Source organism: Rattus norvegicus, chromosome 18 (genome assembly GCF_021556685.1).
Source record: "Rattus norvegicus strain SHRSP/BbbUtx chromosome 18, alternate assembly SHRSP_T2T, whole genome shotgun sequence".
Lineage (NCBI taxonomy): Eukaryota > Metazoa > Chordata > Mammalia > Rodentia > Muridae > Rattus > Rattus norvegicus.
Window position 1 is genome coordinate 29,784,372 of NC_141551.1, and position 20,455 is coordinate 29,804,826.

General features: G+C 45.7%; 1 protein-coding gene across 6 annotated transcripts in view; it reads right to left on the reverse strand.

The window, feature by feature from the left end:
- Positions 1-1,602: 1,602 nt before the first annotated feature.
- The window catches only part of Diaph1 (diaphanous-related formin 1), a 99,385-nt gene continuing 80,532 nt past the window's right edge, over positions 1,603-20,455 (reverse strand). For 3 of the 6 annotated variants that reach the window (NM_001395102.1, NM_001107393.3, XM_087592872.1), the window contains 10 exon segments: positions 1,603-3,482; positions 9,345-9,431; positions 11,467-11,602; positions 11,706-11,870; positions 12,643-12,767; positions 13,653-13,782; positions 13,915-14,154; positions 14,383-14,484; positions 14,781-14,875; positions 18,335-18,433. In NM_001395102.1, coding sequence (NP_001382031.1) covers positions 3,325-3,482; positions 9,345-9,431; positions 11,467-11,602; positions 11,706-11,870; positions 12,643-12,767; positions 13,653-13,782; positions 13,915-14,154; positions 14,383-14,484; positions 14,781-14,875; positions 18,335-18,433 — 1,337 coding nt within the window. In that variant the 3' untranslated portion in view covers positions 1,603-3,324. 6 annotated transcript variants of the gene reach the window in all.

Sequence of the window (20,455 nt, forward strand, 5' to 3'; positions counted from 1 at the left end):
TGGCGTCTCTAATAATATGTGATGAGCTGTAATGGTGCTTGTGGATCAGTATGCGGTGGTGGTGTCGCTGGAGAGTCCATTGTGGGGGTGGGGAGTTTGAATGCGTGCGCAACTGAGTGCACAGATTTATTCTCAGGGCTGTCTCCAGGCAGAAAAGGAGACCCTGCATGGGGGGCGGGGAGCAGGAGCGTGAGTAGGGACGGGAGAGCTCTGGGGACGTTTTCCTAGTTCCCGCCCCTTCCCTACTAGCTACCTACCTTCAGCTGTGGGAGGGGGCTGATCCAGTGGAGGACGGATTCTCCTCTGCTTACTAACCTCCTCCCTTGCAGCTTAGAGGTCTGGGGAAAGGCAGGAATGAATGCCCCGGAGACAATTTTTTGAATACCGAGTTCCCTACCCTGGGCCTCAGTTTCTCTAAGTGGAACGTGCTTTCACATTCTTTTTATAGCAGCAAAGTCGAATTGAAGGGATGACACGAGGAGATAGCATTGGGACCCAGCCCCTTTCCCTCTTTTTTTTTTTTCCGTCCCCCTCCCAGCTCAGCTAATCCGACTTCCCCGTCCCTGCAGCTCCTGGAGTCCGGAAGGTTGACCTAAAGGACAGACACAGTCCCACAGGTTTTCCGGAGGGTTAGTGAGTCCATCAAAAGAGCCAGAAGAGCAGTTTCCGGGCTCCCTCCCGCGGATTCTGGTTACCAGTTCTGCCGCCCCCTGGTCTGTTGCCATGGAAACCAAACCTTCCAGGCGACTTTGACTTTGCGTAGGAAGGGTGGTGGTGTGTGAGGTTGCTGAGGGGAGAGCTGGGTTTTCTCGGAGCCTGGTGTTGAAAGGGCGGGGTACCGAGTGCCTGGGTTCTATTCTGGGCATGGAAGCAGACAGTAGGGCAAAGAGCAGCTGTGGCTGGTCCCCAGATTGGTATGTGGGCATCAGAAGATGAACGGAAACGCAGTCTCTAGGATTGTGAGGCAGGTAGCCACCCCCACATCTCTGCCACTGCCACATGAGGCAGCTAGGCGGACCCAAGGGCTATTTAAAAGGTTTTTATTTCTACTATAGGGCTGTCCAAGGGCCCTTACCCCAATGGGTCTGTTCACTTTTAGGGTGTCTTTGTTGAGGTTACAACTTGCTTCAAAAGCATGGCTTAGTGGCCAAGTCCTCTCTGGTGTCCTCGCTGGGACACAGGCTGGGCAGACTCAGGGTTCCAGTCCCTGGGTTAAGCACCTCTAACTTGGTGGGGATGGAGGACATAGGTATTGGTCAGAAAATCGCAGCATCTGGAAGAGCCAGGAAAGTGGGGAGTTGGAGGTGAGGAAAGGAAAGGAAGGAAAGGGGGGGGAGAGGGAGGGAGGGAGGTTGGAAGGAAAAGAAAAGAAAAGAAAAAAAGACAGGTCTCCAAGCCTAAGGGTCACAATGTGGGAGAAGCTAGAAGTAAACAGGAAAACAGCCCTGGAAAGGGGCTGCGGTCACAGAAACCTGCATGGCCTGGCGCTCAGCTCGCTGGTTTTGACTGACCTGACAGGTCAAGAACAGAGTGGGAAACAGAGAGAAGCCTAGACCACCATGGTGAAAAAGAACCAGTTCAGAATTTTACAAAGGAGAGAGGTTCTGTTTCAATGCTTTATTGACAGTTGGAAACAAACCCATCAAACTGGAGGTGATGACATCCCAAAAGCCCAAGAGGCAAGGGGGTTTGCATTTTACCCCCTCTACTTAAAAATTTTTTTAATTAAATGCATTTTAGCAAAAGTGATTAAAAAAAGAAAAGGGTCAAAGCCCCAGATGTCAGCGAGCAAGGTGGTGGCTCAGGAAGAACGGGCTCTTCAGTCCTCCCAGGAAGTAGTCTAGAAGCTGCCACTGTCCCTCAGACACAAGCTCGAGCAACCCAACCAATCCTCCCTGGGCACAAGGCCCCTGTACTGGCCCTTGTGTTTCCTAACCCCTTCATACTCGGCAACTCCAATTCTGTGTCAAGCCTTCTCTGTAGCCTCAGAGGGAAGCTGAAAGGGCCCTGGAGGAGGACAAGACAGTGACTCCCAGGCCAGAGAGTCTAAGCTTCCTGAGGTTTGGGCCACCCAGTCTGGCTCACTGCTTATATGGGGGCACCCCTGTGCACTTCTCAGCATCCTTAGCATCTGCACATTTGGCTGATAATTTAATACATTCATGAAAACACAGCATCTGAGCTCTTGCTACCCTATGGTGCGGCCCAGCCCACCCAGAGGAATTTCTCTTGCCCCAGAACTGATGCTAAGGAAGGGTCTGTCTGCCTTGGCCTCACCATTTAGTCTTGAGGGGTGGGGCCAATATTTAGGCCATGTTCAGGACTGACCCCAGGAATGCTTGAACCTACCATCAAAGCCTCTTTTATTACGCAGGGGAAAGGGGATCAAAGTTATTTTTCTTAAAAAATTTTTCATATAAAAATAGATCCATTTGCAAAACAATTTCTCAGCCAGGAGGCTCCACCTCCCATTTCCTTGGATGGTGGGGGTGAGGTGTTGGGATGGTCACACTACAGCCCACACTCCAAATGAGATGCACCAAAGCTCTGGGGAAGGCATGGGGGGGAAGGGTTCAGTTGCTGGGTAGAGGTGAGGCTGGTGCAGAGGGACCAGGGGGGCAAGGGCATGAAGCATGGCAGCGGGCAGGGGGCGGACCCCACACTGTCGCTATGCCCTAGCTACCTGCCTATGGCTCAGACCTGGGCCACAGTGGAACGGGGAGAGTGGTTGAGACCCTTTTCCCGGGAGACCTTTCCCAGGAAGGTGGGGTAAGGGTGGGATCTGCTCCCTGTTTTTGCAGAAGCAGCTCCCAATGCCACAGCACTAATAATAAATAACCGCCAGCAGGAAAAGCAGAGTGAGTGACAGCAGTGAAAAGATCTAGCCCGAAGGTTCACAAGTCCCATGCTATTCTCAGGGCCAGAGAAACCACAAAAGAAAAGCACAAATGCAGCAAGATTGACCTAGGGGAAGGCCCATTAGAGAGTGGGGCTGAGAAAGCAGGCTGGGTTCTGTCTGAGACCAGGACCTCTGGGTAACATAGAGGAGACAGGGTTAAGGCAGCAAACACGGACCCTGCTTTGGTAATACAACAGCCAGGGCTGGCTGGGCTGGGCTCAGGCCACCCCTACACTGCCTCTTCCTTCTGGCCTCCAGGCAGCTGAAGCTGTATGTGGTGTTCGAGAGCAGCAGGCCAGACAGAGAGACAGGGTCAGGTGGTGGAGCGGCCACTGCAGAGGGATATCTCCTTGACCATTTAGGCACATGCTGCAGGTAGGCAGTCTGGGCTTCACCTAGATGCAGCAACGGCCATAAAGCCCAGCTTAGCTTGCACGGCCAACCAGTTCCTTGGCTTCTTCAAGGATTGTGGTGACTCCTTCACTTTTCTTGGGCACCTTAGCAGAACTAGCAGCCACGGCATCATCCTTGGTCAGCTCCGAGGCTAGCAGAGATGTGACTGCACACCCAGCTTTCCTGTTGACTGCAAGAGAAGACATGAGACTCCATCCACAGAAGGCCTGGTTTCTAATCCCTTTACAACTCTAAAGCAGGTGTTCAGCCAGAAGCCATGCAATTGTGGCTGCCTTGTCTGGTTCAGAGGCCTTATCGGAAGGAGGCAGAGACTCAACATAAAATCTACCTTTAGGGGCAAGCATGAAGGTTTGGATACAACTAGACAGAACAGGACTTGAAGGGCCAGGAAGATGGCCCAGTAGTTAAGAACACTGGTTGCTCTTGCAGAGGACCTGGGTTTGGTTCCCAGCGCCTGTATGGCAACTCACTACCATCTGTGACTTCTGTTCCAGGGAACTCAGTGCCCTTTCCTGGCCTCCATGGGCACCTGGCATGCACTGGCTGCATACATGTATGTAAAATACTCATAAATAGAAAATAAAAATAAATCTTTAAAAAAGGAGAGCTGGTTTGAGTGTTGGCTGTGTCAAGTATCAAAAGAAACAGTGCTAAAGTCCACGCTCTCCTTTAGATCTGTTGGACTTGATGTTACAGCTTACCACACAGCATTAGTATTCTGTAGGCACTCCATAGAAAGCTCATAGGTAAAACTATAAGGCCGCCTCAGGAAGGCCTGTTCTAGCAAGAAGCAGCTTTACTTGGCTTGTGAGGGGTTCTTGCAAAGAGGAGTGTAGCCACTAACTGTCATCACATGCACACCACACTCCCATGTGTTTCTCCAACAATGAAGGTCCACATGCCTGCCTCTTTCCCACCTCTTCAATGTGTACAACATATGTGTACGACATATGTGTGCATGCACATACTAAGTGGTGAAAAGATAGAAAAAAAAAAGTACAGCAGAGAAAGCCAAGGATGACTCAGAGGGAACTCCTAGAAAGAAATCTTAGCCAAAGTGTCTCCTGCTCATTATGACTCTTTATTTCAGACTCAGTATCATCAAGAAGACAGCTCGCTCCTTGGGACTGTGCCCACCTTGTGATGAGCACCACACCCCTTGAGCAGCAGCAAAGACAATATATATATACCTAGCAACCTTGAATTTTCAAAGCCAGACATCAAATGCTATGTATACTATAAATCGATTCCTGTGAATGCCCAGCTTGGGAAAGTTCACAGAGATAGAAGATAGAGTAATAAGAAAAAAATAACATGGTGGTTCACACCTGTAATCCCAGCACTTGGGAGGCTGAGGCAAGATAATTCTTAGTTTAAGGCCAGCATTACTTAGAAACTGGCCTCAGCTATGAGATACTGTCTCAAAATTTCTAAATACTCAAATAAAGGCACAGGGAACAAATGCCCCTTGCTCCTACAAAGTTTTTAAATTTAAAACTAAAGCTCATGTCAGGGCTGGTAAGATGGCTCAGTGAGTAAAAGTACTTGACTCCAAGCACAGTGACAAGCCATGAATATGTGTGTGTGCATGAACAAACACACACACACACACATTTTAAATTAAAAGAAAAGTTTATGCCAGTACTCGGAACAAAAAATACAAAGTTTAATACCAGGGACTGATGGAAAGGAGAACCAAGTTACTACCAGAGAAGGGAAGGTTTACCTCTATTTGAACATCTCAGTTTGTGCATGCACTGAAACATCCTTAGATACTCCATAGAAACGTGCACAACTTTTATGTGTATGTTAAAAAGTAATTGCTAATGGATATGGAGTCTCTTTTGGAGATGAAAAAATATTCTGGAATAAAACAATGATGATAGTCACACAATCTCAAAACTGTATATCTAAAAATGGTGACATAAAAACAAGAGCAAAAGCTGGGGATAGCGCCACACTGTTGGTCTCCACATTTGGAAGTCTAAAGCAGGTACATCTCTTTGCGTTTCAGGCCTGCCTCATGTACATAGAGATTTCTAGAACAGACAGAGCCACAAAGTAAAACCATCTCAAAAAACAAAACAAAACAAAAAACAAAACAAACAAACAAGACTCTTTCTGGGACCTAGAAAGGACTGGAGTGAAGAAAGCAGTGAGCACCCCTCAAAGAACCTGTGGCAAGTCCTAACGACTCCACCATGAGCAGGAAGAGTCCAGAGGGAGACTGCTTGGGGACAGCAAAAAGCTTTAGGTAGGCGGAAGCCAAATCAGGTAAGAGAATCTAAGCCTTCTCCAGGGCTAGCAGTCTCCGAGCAGAGCCATGACCCAGAGCTACTGTTTTCACACAAGCAGAGGCTGCCCACAGGGAGACACAATCCATCCACAGATACCAATTTAGAGGTCTCCTCCTCCTCCTCCTCCTCTTCCCAAGGGCACAAAGGGTTATCTACCAAGAGGAGAGAGAACAGAAAAATTCCTGCTGACAGCATATGAGTATAACTAGGTACAAATCACAGGTGTGTGTGTGTGTGTGTGTGTGTGTGTGTGTGTGTGTGTAAGGGATCTATTCACCAAGTTAGATGTTGAACTGTGGACACAAGCCAATGCCATGTGTGGGGGGGCTTTTCCTACTTTCCTTCTTCGTCTCTCCTTGTCTGTGTTTCCTTTCTACTCTTTTCTAAAGCACTCAATTTTCCAGGATCCCATTGTCGTGTCCAGAAAAATGATGGCTCAGTATCTCTTTACCACAGCCTCATATGTGTGCACATCCATCTAACTGTGGTGAATGAACTGAAGCAACTGCTGACTCAGAGCTGTCAACACCTGTCTTGGAGCAACACGGAAGTTAAGAGTTCCGGGGGCAGTAAGTCATACGCTGTTGCTTCCTCTAAGATCCCCTGTTGTACCTGACCCAGCAGTGATTCAGGATCTCTCTGTACTCATGAGACTTCCGATTGATTACATGTGCCCTAAGACCCAGGGAATATGAAAGACAGAGAAAACAGCACAATTGCCCCTTTAAGCCTTGAAAGTAGGTACACAAGGAATGGACATGAAATCAAAACGGGGAAAGCCCTTGTTCTAACTGAAAAGGACCAAGGGAACCCCAGCATCCCAGTTCAATCTCCATAGTCACTGCTCTGCTGAGCAGACTAAACAATCAGGAAATTGACTTCCTCCCTCTGTCAGACTACTGCATACTTAACAGTAGCCATAGAACCTGGTTAGTGTTTGACTGTGTAGGATCTGGAACAATTACTAACTAGGAGAACTGATCCACATATTTGGGGGTAGAGGCAGAGTCTGAGGAAATGGTCAAAGCTGGGGTTCTAGAAGACAGAGGTGAGCAAGAGAACCATGTAAGTAACCCTATTGAGTAATGCTAAGAGCTCAGCTCAGTTAGAAAACATTAATGGCTCAAGAAAAAAAAATCCCAAGACACAAGCTAAGAACAACCACTAAAGAGGAAATGTTCTTGTTAATAAGCTTCCTCAGGGAAGAGGAAACTGGGACAGATGGGACAGCCATTTTCATCCTAAATAACTCATCCATGTCTGAAACTACCCTAATTATACCTCTTGTCCTATTTTTACAGAATTGGGGAGAGTAGTGATAAAGGAACACTCTTCCCAGACAAGGGGGTTCACCAGAAAACCTCCCTGGTACAGTTTCACCACCTCCAGAACACTTGTAATATCCTAGGCCAGAGTTTTCTGGCCTGGATAGAGGGGCACTGTAATTTCCATTAATGCAGGCTTAATGGAAAGAGCCCTAGATTTGGATTCACAAAACCAGATACAGTTCTGGCTTTCTGACTGTGCTTGGACAAGACCTTAGGTGTGGGTGGGGGTCTTAACTCCTCCTACATATGAGCAGAATGGATACTAATAAATACTAGGGCCTTTAGGTTTAGCAAAGCTCTAACACAGACCTCAGTCAGCAATAAGTGGAGCTTATAAGGAAGCTGGGAGACAACCAAGGAAGACTCCAGAGAGACAGATGTCTTTCTTGACTTTCGCTCTACTATGTAAGTGGCCTACATGCTATGCAGGCTTAGAGATAAAGCTGAATCATTAACACCACAAGCTGACTCAGTCACAGCTGGAGACGGGAGCTCTAATACAATCTCATGGATTCTTCCCTTGACACTCAGGCCATTGTTCTTCCACACCCTGCAGACTGTAGCAATTTACATGTGATCTTAATGAACCAGCCCTAATAGTAACTCTCCGATTCCAACTCCTCAATGGATCTTTGTATCGGGGTCACTCCCTCAAGTCTCCAGAGACTGGAAGATTTTAACATTCCTGGAGACTCTAGGGGGAAAGTTAGTGTCTTTGAATAGAGACAGCTGCCTCTGGGATGGGAAAGAATGTGAGGCAGATAAGCCTGCCAGTGCTTCTGGCTCTCTGGCTCTCAGTACTTGGTCATGAGCAGCACTTCTCAGACTGTGGATGGATCTCGACCCATTTGGAGGTCACATACCAGACATCCGGCATGTAAGATATTTACATTATAATTCATAACAGTAGCAAAATTACAGCTATGAAGTAGTAACAAAAATAATTTTATGGTTGGGGGTCAGTACAACACGAGGAACTATATATTAAAGTGTTAAAGCATAGGAATGGTGAAAAGCACTCTTCATGAAAACGGTCAGACATAGCTGGACAAAGAGTGGAACAGCTGGATCCACAGCCCGGGAGGGAGCTTTCGACCCCTGGAGCCTCTGTACTTTGAAAATGGGGCCTTCGAAATTTGCAGCTTTTCTCTTCTAAGAAAAGAGCCCAAGTCCTTGGCATGCCACTCTGATGCCTAGCTTTCTGTTATGTCTGATGTGAGGCAACATCACTTTAGATGAGGTGAAACCCAAATGTAAAACGCTCTCCAGAATAACTGGAAAAGTTTTAATGAGTCTCCCAGATATTTGTTGTTAGCAAACCAAATCAGAAAGATAAGAATATAAACTGAGGTTGACTTAAACTATACAATCTTTGTTTCCAACTTCTTTTAATTTCATTATTTCCTAAAAGTTCCCTTCCATTGTCTTTCTAACTGGGAGACAGTACACTAACTCATATGGTCTACGGAATGGGGAGCTCTGATAAAATCCTTTTTTCTCTACCAGCACATCTGGTTCTTCACTAGGAAGGCAGTGGAGACAGGGGCATCCCCCAGCAGCTTGCACAGGAAGCATCTGGGTCTCCACAATTCCTCAGGAAGAGACTTAACAGGGAATTCCCCACCTAAGGCTGAAAGCAGACTGGGCTTAGTCAAGGGGGTCAGGGAAGACAGAACAGTGAGATGCATGGTACTTCTGCTAGGTAGGAAACAGTGCTGTGAGAACCAGGAGTCCCATTAGCTGTGCTTGCCATCCCAGGCCTATCTGTAAAACTGATACCCACCTTCTCCTCCCTTTGAGATCCTGTACTCAGAAACTGCCATGTAGTGGATGGTTCTGTAACCAGGGATGTTTGCTTGCTTGTTTGTTTGTTTAAGAAAGGGCTTAGAGCATATCCAAGGAAGCTCTTGGAAGGGAATTTTCTTGAGTATTTGGAGTGTAGGTAGAACGAGGTAACCAGTTATTACAGGAGAATCACTGTGCACCATTTGGGCCAGGAAACTGAGTTTATACAGCCTTGTATAATCTGCACCTTTTGCTAGGGTCCTCATTCCAGTATGTCAGGCACTAAAGGCTCCAGCTATCTTCTCTTCAGCAGTTTCCAAGTCAAGCTAGTATCTAATGTGTCTACAGAGCCTCTGCCAGGCTTTAACTGCCATAATGATGCTTCTCTGTAGAGGTTACTCTTTGTTAGAAAGAAGCCCTCATGTCTAGGCCTCCAAAGGGTCCTGGTGAGGACTTCTAATGTGAGAGAGAGGCCTAGACAGCCCAGGGCAAGGAAATGGGAAATTCTAAATCTGGAGCTTCACTTTCTTCTTGGGCCCTCCACTAGCATGACCAGGAGCAGAGACCCTGGTCAATCCCCACCCCAATGCCCAACTAATTGGGCTCCATTTGTTTACTTACCCTGCCGGGGCCCTCTCTTCCGTCGGAATGCTGCTCCTGACTGCAGAGCTTCTAGAAGACTGTCCATCACACCTGTCTCATCCCCCTCTGTGATGAACAAAGACAGAGGCATACATTTTTCTGCCAGGCCAGCAGGGTAAATGTCAAAGTACACATGAGATGCATGGCTGCTACGTGGCTTTCCCCACCCCCTGCACACTAACTGAGAGACCATAAGAGACACAAAAGGGTCACCCTTTCAAGCCTCAGACCCATGCTTACTTTCCCTGTGTCGGTTTATAAACTGCCTTAAGACAGTCACTGCCTGTCAGTGTGAATCCTGAGGGACTGTTGCAATGTCATCCTACCCACACTAATCAGGACCAGCACACAGACTCTTTTTTTTTTTTTTTTTTTTTTAAATATTTTATTTATTTATTATATATTATGGTTACACTGTCGCTATCTTCAGACACACCAGAAGAGGGCATCAGACTCATTTCAGATGGTTGTGAGCCATCATGTGGTTGCTGGGATTTGAACTCAGGACCTTGGGAAGAGCAGTCGGTGCTCTTAACCACTGAGCCATCTCTCCAGCCCCAGCACACAGACTCTTAACACTAACTCTAAGACCTGAGCAGGCAGAGGCCATGCTTATGAATCAAAAGGCAGCTATGCCAGGCAAAGCTACCATGTCTGTAACCCCAGGAGAGGCAGGAAGATGTGGAGTTTGAAGCTAGCCTGGGCTAAGTAGGAAGAATTATGTGTATATGTGTGTGTGGGGGGGGTTGTGGGGGTTAGCAACTATTATAATTATTATCAATCTCAGTGTTTCACTCCAGTCCACATCAACGACTGAGGGCCTGGTCTTCAGGAGGGCTAAGGAAGAGAACCCACTGGTCAAGACTGAATTTCGTGTTACTACTGCTTCCAGTGGTTGCATCTTCCTGAACATAACTCTGCACATGACAAGCTGAAAGCAGCCTGGCTGGAATGCAAAGAGTTAAGGTAGAATCCCAGTTCTAGCCAGGCTCAGTTTCCATGGTAACAGCTCAGGATAGTGAAATCTGAAACTGAAATCCCAAGGAGCTGGTTGGCTACTAGCTGAAGACTAGGGTTCATTACTGCCAGCGCCATCTGCTGTCTGCACATCACCAGTGCAGCTGACCTACATTCAATTTCATTTGCTTGACCCAGGCACTTAGAATAGGGTAAGGTCCACTACGCCATCTGCTGGCTGGGTTATAGCCCTTATCCCAAATGTCCTTTGGACTCCACCTTGCTCCCATTACTTCTTAGACAATATAGAAAGGGTAAAGCCCTGGAGGCCCAGGGAGAACAGTGAGGAAATGATGAACACTTGGTATAAATTTTAACAGTTTTATGGGAACAAAGTTGATGGCTTAAATACAACTGAGACAAAGGCAAGAAACTACTCTCAAGGACTCTGGGAGCAAACCATGTTGGTCTTTACTGTTTCTGCTCAGCAAATTTTTAAGACTTGACAGATTCAAGAACTCCTCACTTTCAGGGGCTTATGGGCCTTACAGATCAGCTCAGGGCCATGTGCAATGTATGCTGCATTTACTGTATTTCCGCTGCCCAAAGGAGCAGTGGGGGCGGGGAATCCTCAGCAGGAAAGAAGCAGAGACAGGAAACAGAGGGCCAGTAATTGAGACCATATGCTCAAACAAAGACATGTTTCTGCTGGAGAAAGAGTGGCCAGCTTTTCACCCCCTTCTAGGAAAGTTCAATCCATTTATGATCTCAGACATGCACACAACATTCTATGAGGTAATAGGAATAGGAATTGGTGAAATAAGAGGAGAGGAGAGCTACTACAAGACGGAGGAGTCAGAGAAACATTTTGGAAACCCCAAATATTTAGCAGGAATGAGGACAGGTCAGGGAACGTTTTTTGACAGGTAGAAGAGTTAAGTGTGGCAGCAATTCCCAAATCACAAGGGTGGTAAGATATAATCCAAGAACCAGCAAAGGAGAGGAAAAGGAAAACATGTTAAAATCCAGCATCCGGAGCTTGGAGGCAGAAGGCTGCCAAAAGCCATTTGCCAAGAGCTCCGTTTAGACCCGAATACCCTGTGTTCCAGACAGAGAACCTTCCAGTGCCCTTTCCACTACTCACCTGCATTCATGTCTATGAGCTGCTCTCGCTTCTGCTGCTTCTCCAGTCGCTCTTTTTCCGCCTTTTCCTTGGCTAGTTTTGCTCTCCTCATCTTTTCTTCTGTTTCCCGGCGCTTCTGGTTCTCCTTGACTGCTTGCTGGAGAAGGGGAGGGAGACCAGATGGAGGATATGTGGAAACATGTAAATCCACCAGGAAACATTAGGAACCCCATGAAAAATAGCAGTTCATGCTTGCTCACCAAAAACATATTCCTAAAGTTGTGCAGATCCATAAAAAATTCTTCTACAGACAACTTCTTAGGGTCAAAGACGAAGTAGTCGCCTAGCTCCTTATAGAGAGTCTCCATGTTGGAGTGCATCATCCGTAGCTTGTTATACTGTTCCTGTGCATCCTTCACAAAGCTGTGCAGCCAGGAGTAAAGGAGCAAGACCAAGAAGCCGACCCACGATGGGGGTGGTGATGGCACACACCTTTAATCCCAGCAGAGGCAGATGGATCGCTGAGTGCTCGAGGCCAGTGTGGTTAACAGAGAGAGCTCCAGGACAGCCAGAGCTACACAGAGAAACCCTGTCTTGAAAAACCAACCAACCAACCAACCAACAAAACAAACAAAAAAACCAAGTAACAACAACAACAACCAAAAAGAAACAGACCCAGGTCAGAAACAAAAACAAAAGTAACAGGCCTAGGTTGGAGAACCATTCAAAGATGCACCATACACCTACACAGGGTGCACCATATAGTCCTGTTCATGACAGAACAGAAGTGCCGTAAGTACTGGTAAGAAGATAATGGCTAACCGTAAGCTATGGTTTACCCATACAATAGAAATTACATAGATTACTGTAGAAACAAGGCTGAGACAATGAGAAAATGCTATGCAATGCAGTTTTGGTGTAAAGCAGAAAAAGGCAGTGGTTATCTCTGTGGAAGGGTGTCTCTGTGACAGCAATGGGAACAGAGTAGGGACTCGGGCTTTCAGAGTAGGTAAGTGTGTTTATAACAGGAACGGGACAGAACAGGTACTTGGAGACTTGTAGTTTATCTGCAAAATTTACTTCTAATAAGGTTAAAAACTGTATTTAGTGGAAGAAAAAAAACTTAGAGGTAAAAACTGAACGCTGCTGTCATCCCTCTCATTCCCTTGGCCACCCAAGTCCTCTGAGAAAGGATATAGTCATCTTCTCAACAAACTTGTCTTTTTCGTCTGTGGCAGCTGGGAAATTTTGAACATCGCGTTCCACATCAGCAATCTGTTTCTTCATCTGATCTAAATTCTTCTGCAAGTTCTCAGCAGAAACTGGGAGGCGAACAGAAGCGCTCGCTGAGCAGCTCAAATGCTTTCTTAGCCTCTCTCTCAGCCATGCTTAGGTTGCTCCTTTCCGTCCCTAGGTATGCTTCACCAGCCTGTGCACACTCCTGTCTCTGACTCTCACCCTGGTTTTGATCTTCACAGGAAAAGCATGAGTACTTGCTAACTCAACTTTCAACCTTCACCCACTGTATAATACTAACAGAAGCAGACTCCGTTTAATTTAAAAAGAACCCATGGGATCCCTGAGATCTTGGTCTCATTTATTTCAGGTTAACAGGGTTTTAGAAGAAGGAGACATAGGTAGGAACACAGAAGCTGGGTAGAGCTTTGTCCTACTTTAACCTAGTGTTTTGTGTAATTTCAGGTAGTGAGACCACTATTGACAAAAGCTGTGGACCTAAACCAGGACCAAGGAGGAAAGGACCAAGACCAAGAAGCAGACCCATGCTAGGCGTTGGTAGTGCACACCTTTGATCCCAGCGCCCAGGAGGTAGAGGCAAAAGCAGAGACAGGTAGAGGCCAGCCTGGTGTACAGGGTGAGCTCCAGGGCAGTCAGAGCTATATAGATAAGCCCTGTCTTGAATGCAGTGTCTTATCTCTTTCCCCATGTAGAGACTTTTATGGCTCAATACCATATTCTTTTTTAGAAAAAAATTTCAAATTATTTATTTGTATTTATATTTGTGTGTGTGTGTGTGTGTGTGTGTGTGTGTGTGTGTGTGTGTGTGTGTGTACAACTTGTGATAATTGGTTCTCTCCTTCTACTTTGTTGGTCCCAGAATCTGAAGGGTTGGAAGAAGATACCGTTACCCACCTCAGCCATCTTGCTGGCCCAGAACCACCTTCTAGCTTTGCCCTACACTGCCTTACCTCTGCTGGCTTTCTCTACATGGGCAAGCTCATCAGGAAACTTGAGGACATCGGGGTGGTCAGTCTCACATAACTCAGCCAAGAAATGCAACAGAGTCATCTTCTGATCTGCAGACTTGGTGTCTCGAAGCTTGTGGAGAAAGGAGAAACCATTAGTCTGGACTTGCCTCAAACCACCTTAGGCCAAGCCTCAAACCACCTTAGGCCAATATTGGGCTCAAGTGGCCTTCCCTCTGTCCTCCTGTCTAACCCTATGGTTCACCTTACAAAGGAAGCTGATATTGAAGCCAAAAGCTCCAGCATTCCTGGAGCCCGCATTCATATAGTTTCCAACGAGCAGTGTGAGCTCCAGGAGGCTAGAGAAGTTCTCACTCTTACGCAGCTCCTCACATGCCGCAGTGACAGATACAATCTCTGGCTTGATATTCTCAACTTGCTCACTGAACTGTAGCTTGAAAAGGATGGCATTGAGGCGAGGCCGAAGACGGGGAACCGTGCCCATCTAGTGAGGAAGAAAAGAAATTCCATTATGAAGCTAACAGAGAAAGACATCAAAAAAGGTAACAGGGTGATCCTCTTCTGGGAGATCAGAGCTCCAGAGCAAGGAGGTGGGAACTGATTGACTAAGATTCAAAACCGGTTAAGGGGCAAGGAGCAAGCGACCAGAGTGGTGTCTAGAGGGAAGGGAACAGGGAGGTGGAAAGAGCTGACCGCTGCAGGCCTCACTCACCACCACGCCGAACTGCTCTGACTCAGCCAGATCATCGTACTCCTCCTTCAGTTCAGAAAGCATTTTTAACTGCTCTGGTTCTGGCATCTGCTTAATGAGGTTCTGGAAAGGAGTAAAGGTTGTGTGTAGTGGGGGAAGCCCAAGCATCATGACTGACTCTGAGTCCCACACCCTGCCCACTGGTAATGAAGGAAGCGGAATGGGGGTGGGGCAGCTTTTGAGGTGGGGGGGGGGCGCTCCTCAGTCTTTTAAGGTGACCTGGCCACCGGAGACAGCTTCTTCAGCCTGCATTTAAGTCATAATTGCTTGAAGAAGCTCCTGCTTACCAAGCAAGGTGACAAAGCTGGCGTACAGCTGCACAGAAGAGCCAGCGCCAGCAGAGCCTCCTTGCTGCTTACCTGGATCATAGACTCCGTGAGAACAGCCTCATTCACCTCCAGGATAACGTTCTTAATCTCTTGATAGGGCATACGGAATGAACCCAAAAAGATTGCTGCCAGAGAATGAGATACAAAGAAAGCTGCTTCTCATCTTCTTCCCCATTTCAAACCATCCTGAAAGCCCTCTCTGCCTGGCTAGCTGAAATCCAAGCCCAAGTCTAGAGTCATGACTTCTACTGTCACCCATTTCCACACACAAACTACACCACGCCTCACAGCACGAATGAGCTCAGCAGATTCAACCAACACCATGACTGTGCTCACAGGAATCTCAGAACCACTCACCTAGGGTAGATCCCCTCTCCCACAAACCTGCCATTGCCTTGAGCTGCTCATTCTTGTCACCTCTGCTCTACAATACCCCCCACTTCTACCCCCACCCCAACTAAAACTGAGGACCAAACCCAGGGCCTTGTGTTTGTGAGGCAATCTCTAACCAGACCTGCTCATTCTTAAAATGACTAAGTTCTACTTCTAAGAAACACAACCTTATCCTTCCAATTCCCTCATGCTCTGATCTAATAGTATCAAGAGTCCTCTATTGGGGCTGGAGAGATGGCTCAGTGGTTAAGAGTAGTTAAGGCGGCTCATGTAGAAGGCCTGGGTTAGTTCCCAGCATGCAGTGGCAGCTCACAACTGCCTACAGGCATCTGGGACAGTTCCCTACGGATCAAGCAGAGTCACAGGCCTCCTCGGGCTCTAACCACATATGCATGCAGGTAAAACACTTAACACACAAAATCGAATCTTCTATAAAACAACTTTCATTCATCTCTTGACTATCAACCCTGGCTTCTCTGACTCTGTGCAGCCCTGGCTATCCTGGAACTTGCTCTGCAGACCAGACTGGATGCAAACCCAGAGATCTGCTTCCTCAGTGTGCATTACTAAGACCAGCTACTAAGGTGACCCTAATACTTTCTCCTTCAGTGTATGTAGTCAAGTCTATCTTAGAAACCTTCTTTGTCCCAATGTTCCCTTCCTTTCCAGCATTCTGAACACACAGCTATCTATTTTTCACCATTAGAACATTCATCTATCCTATGCTCACAAAGCCAATGAAAAGGCAGCAGTTAGCAAGTGCATGCTTTAAAAGGTTCTATCCTGCCATCTGTGACTCAAAGCTACTGGCCATTCTGTCCTGGGTGAGCGTGCCTTGCTCAGAAGGTTGGTTTCCACCTTGCAGAGTGATCTGCACTCAACTGTCACTGTCCCTCTCCTCAACCACCAAGTCCCAGGACTTGTCTTTCTACCCTGTGCCTTGCCAGTCATCCTTATCCCCTTAGCCTTAGGTCCTGATCATCTTTTGTTTGTTTAAAGCATTAAGACAGCTCATCTTACTCCCGACTCTTCTCCTACTCAGAAACTGAGTCTGACAATCACGGGCCAAAGCAGCCTTCCAAAGATGACACAGGGCTGGAACAGTCGCTTTTCTAACTAAAATCTCAGTAAGTTCCACAGCTGTAGCAAGCTGCAGCTTCCAGACTGGATTGAGTAATCTCATGCAAATGGGCTAACCTCTCCCTTAGCTCCTTCTAGACAGGTCTTCAGCCTGTTTACATAGCAACATCTTGAGAACACTCCTGGTGTTGCCCTTCAACACTTCATGTGGCGTGTGTGCATAGAAGCTCACTGCTAGTGCTGGCTGAGGTATTCTAGCGCAGCCTTATGGTTGCAGCTACCTTCAGCCACTGTTTTGTTTTCCTTTCTGTCCTTCCTAGACACTTCTGCCTCCTAGCCTGACCTACCCTAAACAACCTAAGTCTGTGCTCTCCTCACCTAGTTCTGAGGAACTGAAGGGGCTAGGGATTAGCTAGGCCACTGCTCTGCTGCTAAGTGACATCCATCCCCTCAATTCCTTGGCTTTCCCTTTCATATCAGAGAGTGAACATAGATTAAGGAAAAGTGAGGCCTTCCATGAGTGGGAGCCATCATGAGGGGGACATAATGACCCCGATTCCTTTCTAAGCCATTTCCTACTTTAGTATCATTCCACTGGGAAACAGAATGCGCTAGATTGGTCTTTCTTCTACCGTTTTCTAAGATAACAATTACTCGTGTTATGTTCCTGGACACACTCTTAGGAACAAAGATTAACATCACTTTAGTCTCTATAGCAGATTTCTAATTAGCAATACCTATGAATATTAATCAAAGTTACATGCTCAAGGATAATAAAAACTGCTTGCTTCTGAGAAGCAAGCTACAGCTGGAACAATACAGAGATCAGCATGGTCCTGTGCGAGGACACACACACTTAATTTTAGTGTGAAATTATTAACCCTAAAGCGGAATTTAAATAAAAAATGTATTTTGTATCTAATTTAGTGCCTCCACTTCCCAAAACAGGGTCTCAACTATGTGGCTCCGGCTGTCCTGGAACCCACTCCATAGATCAGGTTGGCCTCAAACTCAGAGATCCACCTGTCTCTGCCTCCCAAATGCTGGGATTAAAGGCATGCACCATCATGCCTGAGTTACAAAAAAATTTAAAGCAAGGAAAGAGAAAAAAAAATGTTGAGCCTTACTATGTTGCTGTATCACTCTGACTAGACCTATGGACCTATGGTCTCGCTTTGGCCAAGTACTAACATTTGAACTTTAGTTCCTCATGTGGACAAACGAAGATGGTAACTATAAGATTATGAAGGAGCTTATGTGTATACTTTTTCATTTATATAACATATGAGGAGCCTGTATCTAATAGAGCCTGTCACATGCCAGACCCTTAGATATCTGTTGACCAAAAAATTAATAACTGTATTACGCAGTGTAAAGGAGGTATAGAGTCATAGTTGAAATGAACAACAAGAAGAAAGAAACCATTGATCCTGGAGAAATTTCCGCACTCTAGTATATGAGCTGCTATAGTGAGCATGTGATGTCTCTCCAACCTGAAAATTTTCCACTAATCAGAGTTCTCAGTCCAGGTAGCAAGGTTACTGATCGGACAGATACAAGATTCACCTCACTTACTCTAAATAATTGTAGTCTTAACTGAAGCTACAATAGCAGTTCATTCCTTATTAGAAAGCACAAGGACATGCCCTGAGGCTGAGGCTGGAACCCTTCACTAGACTTCTGTTAACAGAAAAGTAGAACTTTGAAAGAAGTTTGCCAGGCATGGTGGTGACCAACCCTAGCATGAGGACTGCCACTTCAAGGCAGCCGAGCTACATAGCAAAGTCACATCTCAAACCCTCCCCAGCCCTCTGTAAAATAAAATAAGGGAACTCCAAGGTTAAAACCCGAGACTGCCTCCTCTTAGCTCTAAACTAGACACACCCGTGAACTCTCCGCCTGCCTCCTCAACATGGAGTGGGTACTTGTTACCCTGCTGAGCTACTGAAGGGGTCAAGGAGATCCTGGAGGCTTACCGTGCACTGACTGCCCCACACAGAACAGGAATTAGCAAGAAGAGTTTCACACAAGGGGACCTTAGACTCAGAGACAGAAGTTCCTCCAGAAACAGCTTCACAGTGTTAGTCACTGGGTCCTCGAGAATTACTCACAGAGATTCTGGGCTGTCTTTGAATCCAGCACTTTCAGCTCTTTTACTTTCTTCTTTTGAACAGATTTCTTTTCTTCTCCACCTTCTTGATCCTTCTTGGCTAGGGAGGGAAATTAGAAAAACAAGATTAAGGACAAGCCACTTTTGCACAGTACTGAGCCACAACTGTCCTGGCAGAATGGCCATTCCATTCTCTGTTTTAACTGCACTCCTTACTTCAAAGCTGATCTCATTAGCCACTCTCTGAGAACTAAATGCTCCCACAGGAATATCTCCTTCTCATTTCTTTACTTGTAATGCTCTTCCTCTTTATACAGAATCTACCTACAGAGAGCAGCTAATTCTGAGAAGAAACAAAGAGTAAATATTTTAGGTATTATAAGCTATATGGTCTGTCTTCATTTTAAAAAAATATTTATTTTTACTTTATGTGTACCAGCATTTTGCTTACATGTCTACCTGGCAACCTTGTGTATACACTGCCTGGAGACTAGAAAATGGTGTCAGATCCTCTGGAGCTGGAGTTACAGCTATGAGCTGTCACATGGGAACTGGAAATTGAACCCAGGTCCTCTTGAAAAATAACCAATAACTCATTTCCCCAGCTACCGCTGTATCTTAATTTTTCAATTCCACTACTGTAGCATGAATATAGCTATATGGCAGTATATGAATAAGTGGCATGGCTGTGTTCCAATAAAACTTCATTCAAAAACACCCTGTGATTGATAGAGCTTACTAACCCCTATGCTAAGAGTCTCCACAGTCAGCTACCCTTTCGTGCCCACTAAAAAGCTTCATTATCTTTCGAAGTTCACCTTGAACATGGCTCTCCCTGTAAAAATGTTTTTATTTTCTCCAACTCCTATGATGTCTTAGTTACTGTTGACCTTGAACAATAAGAGGTGCAATGAACCCCTTTCCTGCCATGGTCCTCTTCCTTACTCAAGCAGTATATTCACTCCTTTCAACTAAATCTTCACCAGTCAATGTATTCAACTCACTGCGCTGATAAAAACAATTTTCACTCTATTTGTAATCTATACCTTATTTGATATTTTCCCAATGTTTCTTGACATCTGTGTGCCACGCTGGTTTTTTTGTTTGTTTGTTTTTGTTTTTTTTTTTTTCCTTTTTTTCGGAGCTAGGGACCGAACCCAGGGCCCAAGCGCTCTACCACTGAGCTAAATCCCCAACCCTGCCACGCTGATTTTTAAAAGTCTATGTTCCTTTAAGTGTGGAGATTTTCTCATCTCATTTCAAAATCTCATCTTGATTTTGAGCTTCAAAGATATAGGCAAACTATTTCATTGCTATTTCTTCAACAGCTAACTGTAGTAAGAATTTACTAAAAATGACCAGCTTTGGAGGGGCCTGAACAGTGCATAGAAAAGGAAAAAGGGACCACACAAGGGAGACATAACTGTTACATGCTAATATATACTGCAGCAAAGAGACAGCACTGGGTAGACATAACTGTGTAATGTAAAATGGTTTTAGCCATACAAAAATAGCTCTGAAAGCCAAGAAACTAAAAACATCACTTGCTTCTGAGTAGAGGAATGGGATACCTGGGCTCAAGAGTGAGAGAAAACACACTTTTGAACGCAACCCCCTTTTTTGATTGTTTTTAAGACAAGATTTCACTAAATAACTCTGGCTGACCCAGAACTCTTATTTTGTAGATCAGACTGGACGCAAACTCTTGGCAATCCTCCTGCCTATGCTTTCCAAATAATGTGATTATAAGCATGTACACTAATATCTGGCTATAATGTAAGCCATTTTTATACCATTTGATAGTTAGACCACATATTATTATATATGGTAAAAATAATAAAATCAAAACAATCCTCAAGTTATATGACAAAAGGGACCCAAAACCATTAAAAGGCCATCCTTGGGCTGGGTAAACAGATCAGTAGTAGAGCACAATGCTCAGTACTACAGAGAAAAATGCCATTCATCCCTTGGTCTAGCAGTTCTAATTTAAGAAATGAAAATGCTAAACTATGAAGATTCATTACTCCATCACCAACGTACTGGGCGCTTAACTTGGGACAGGTTGCATTGGGCAGTGGAAATAAGACCAACTAACAAAAGTAAGGCAAGAATTATCTTC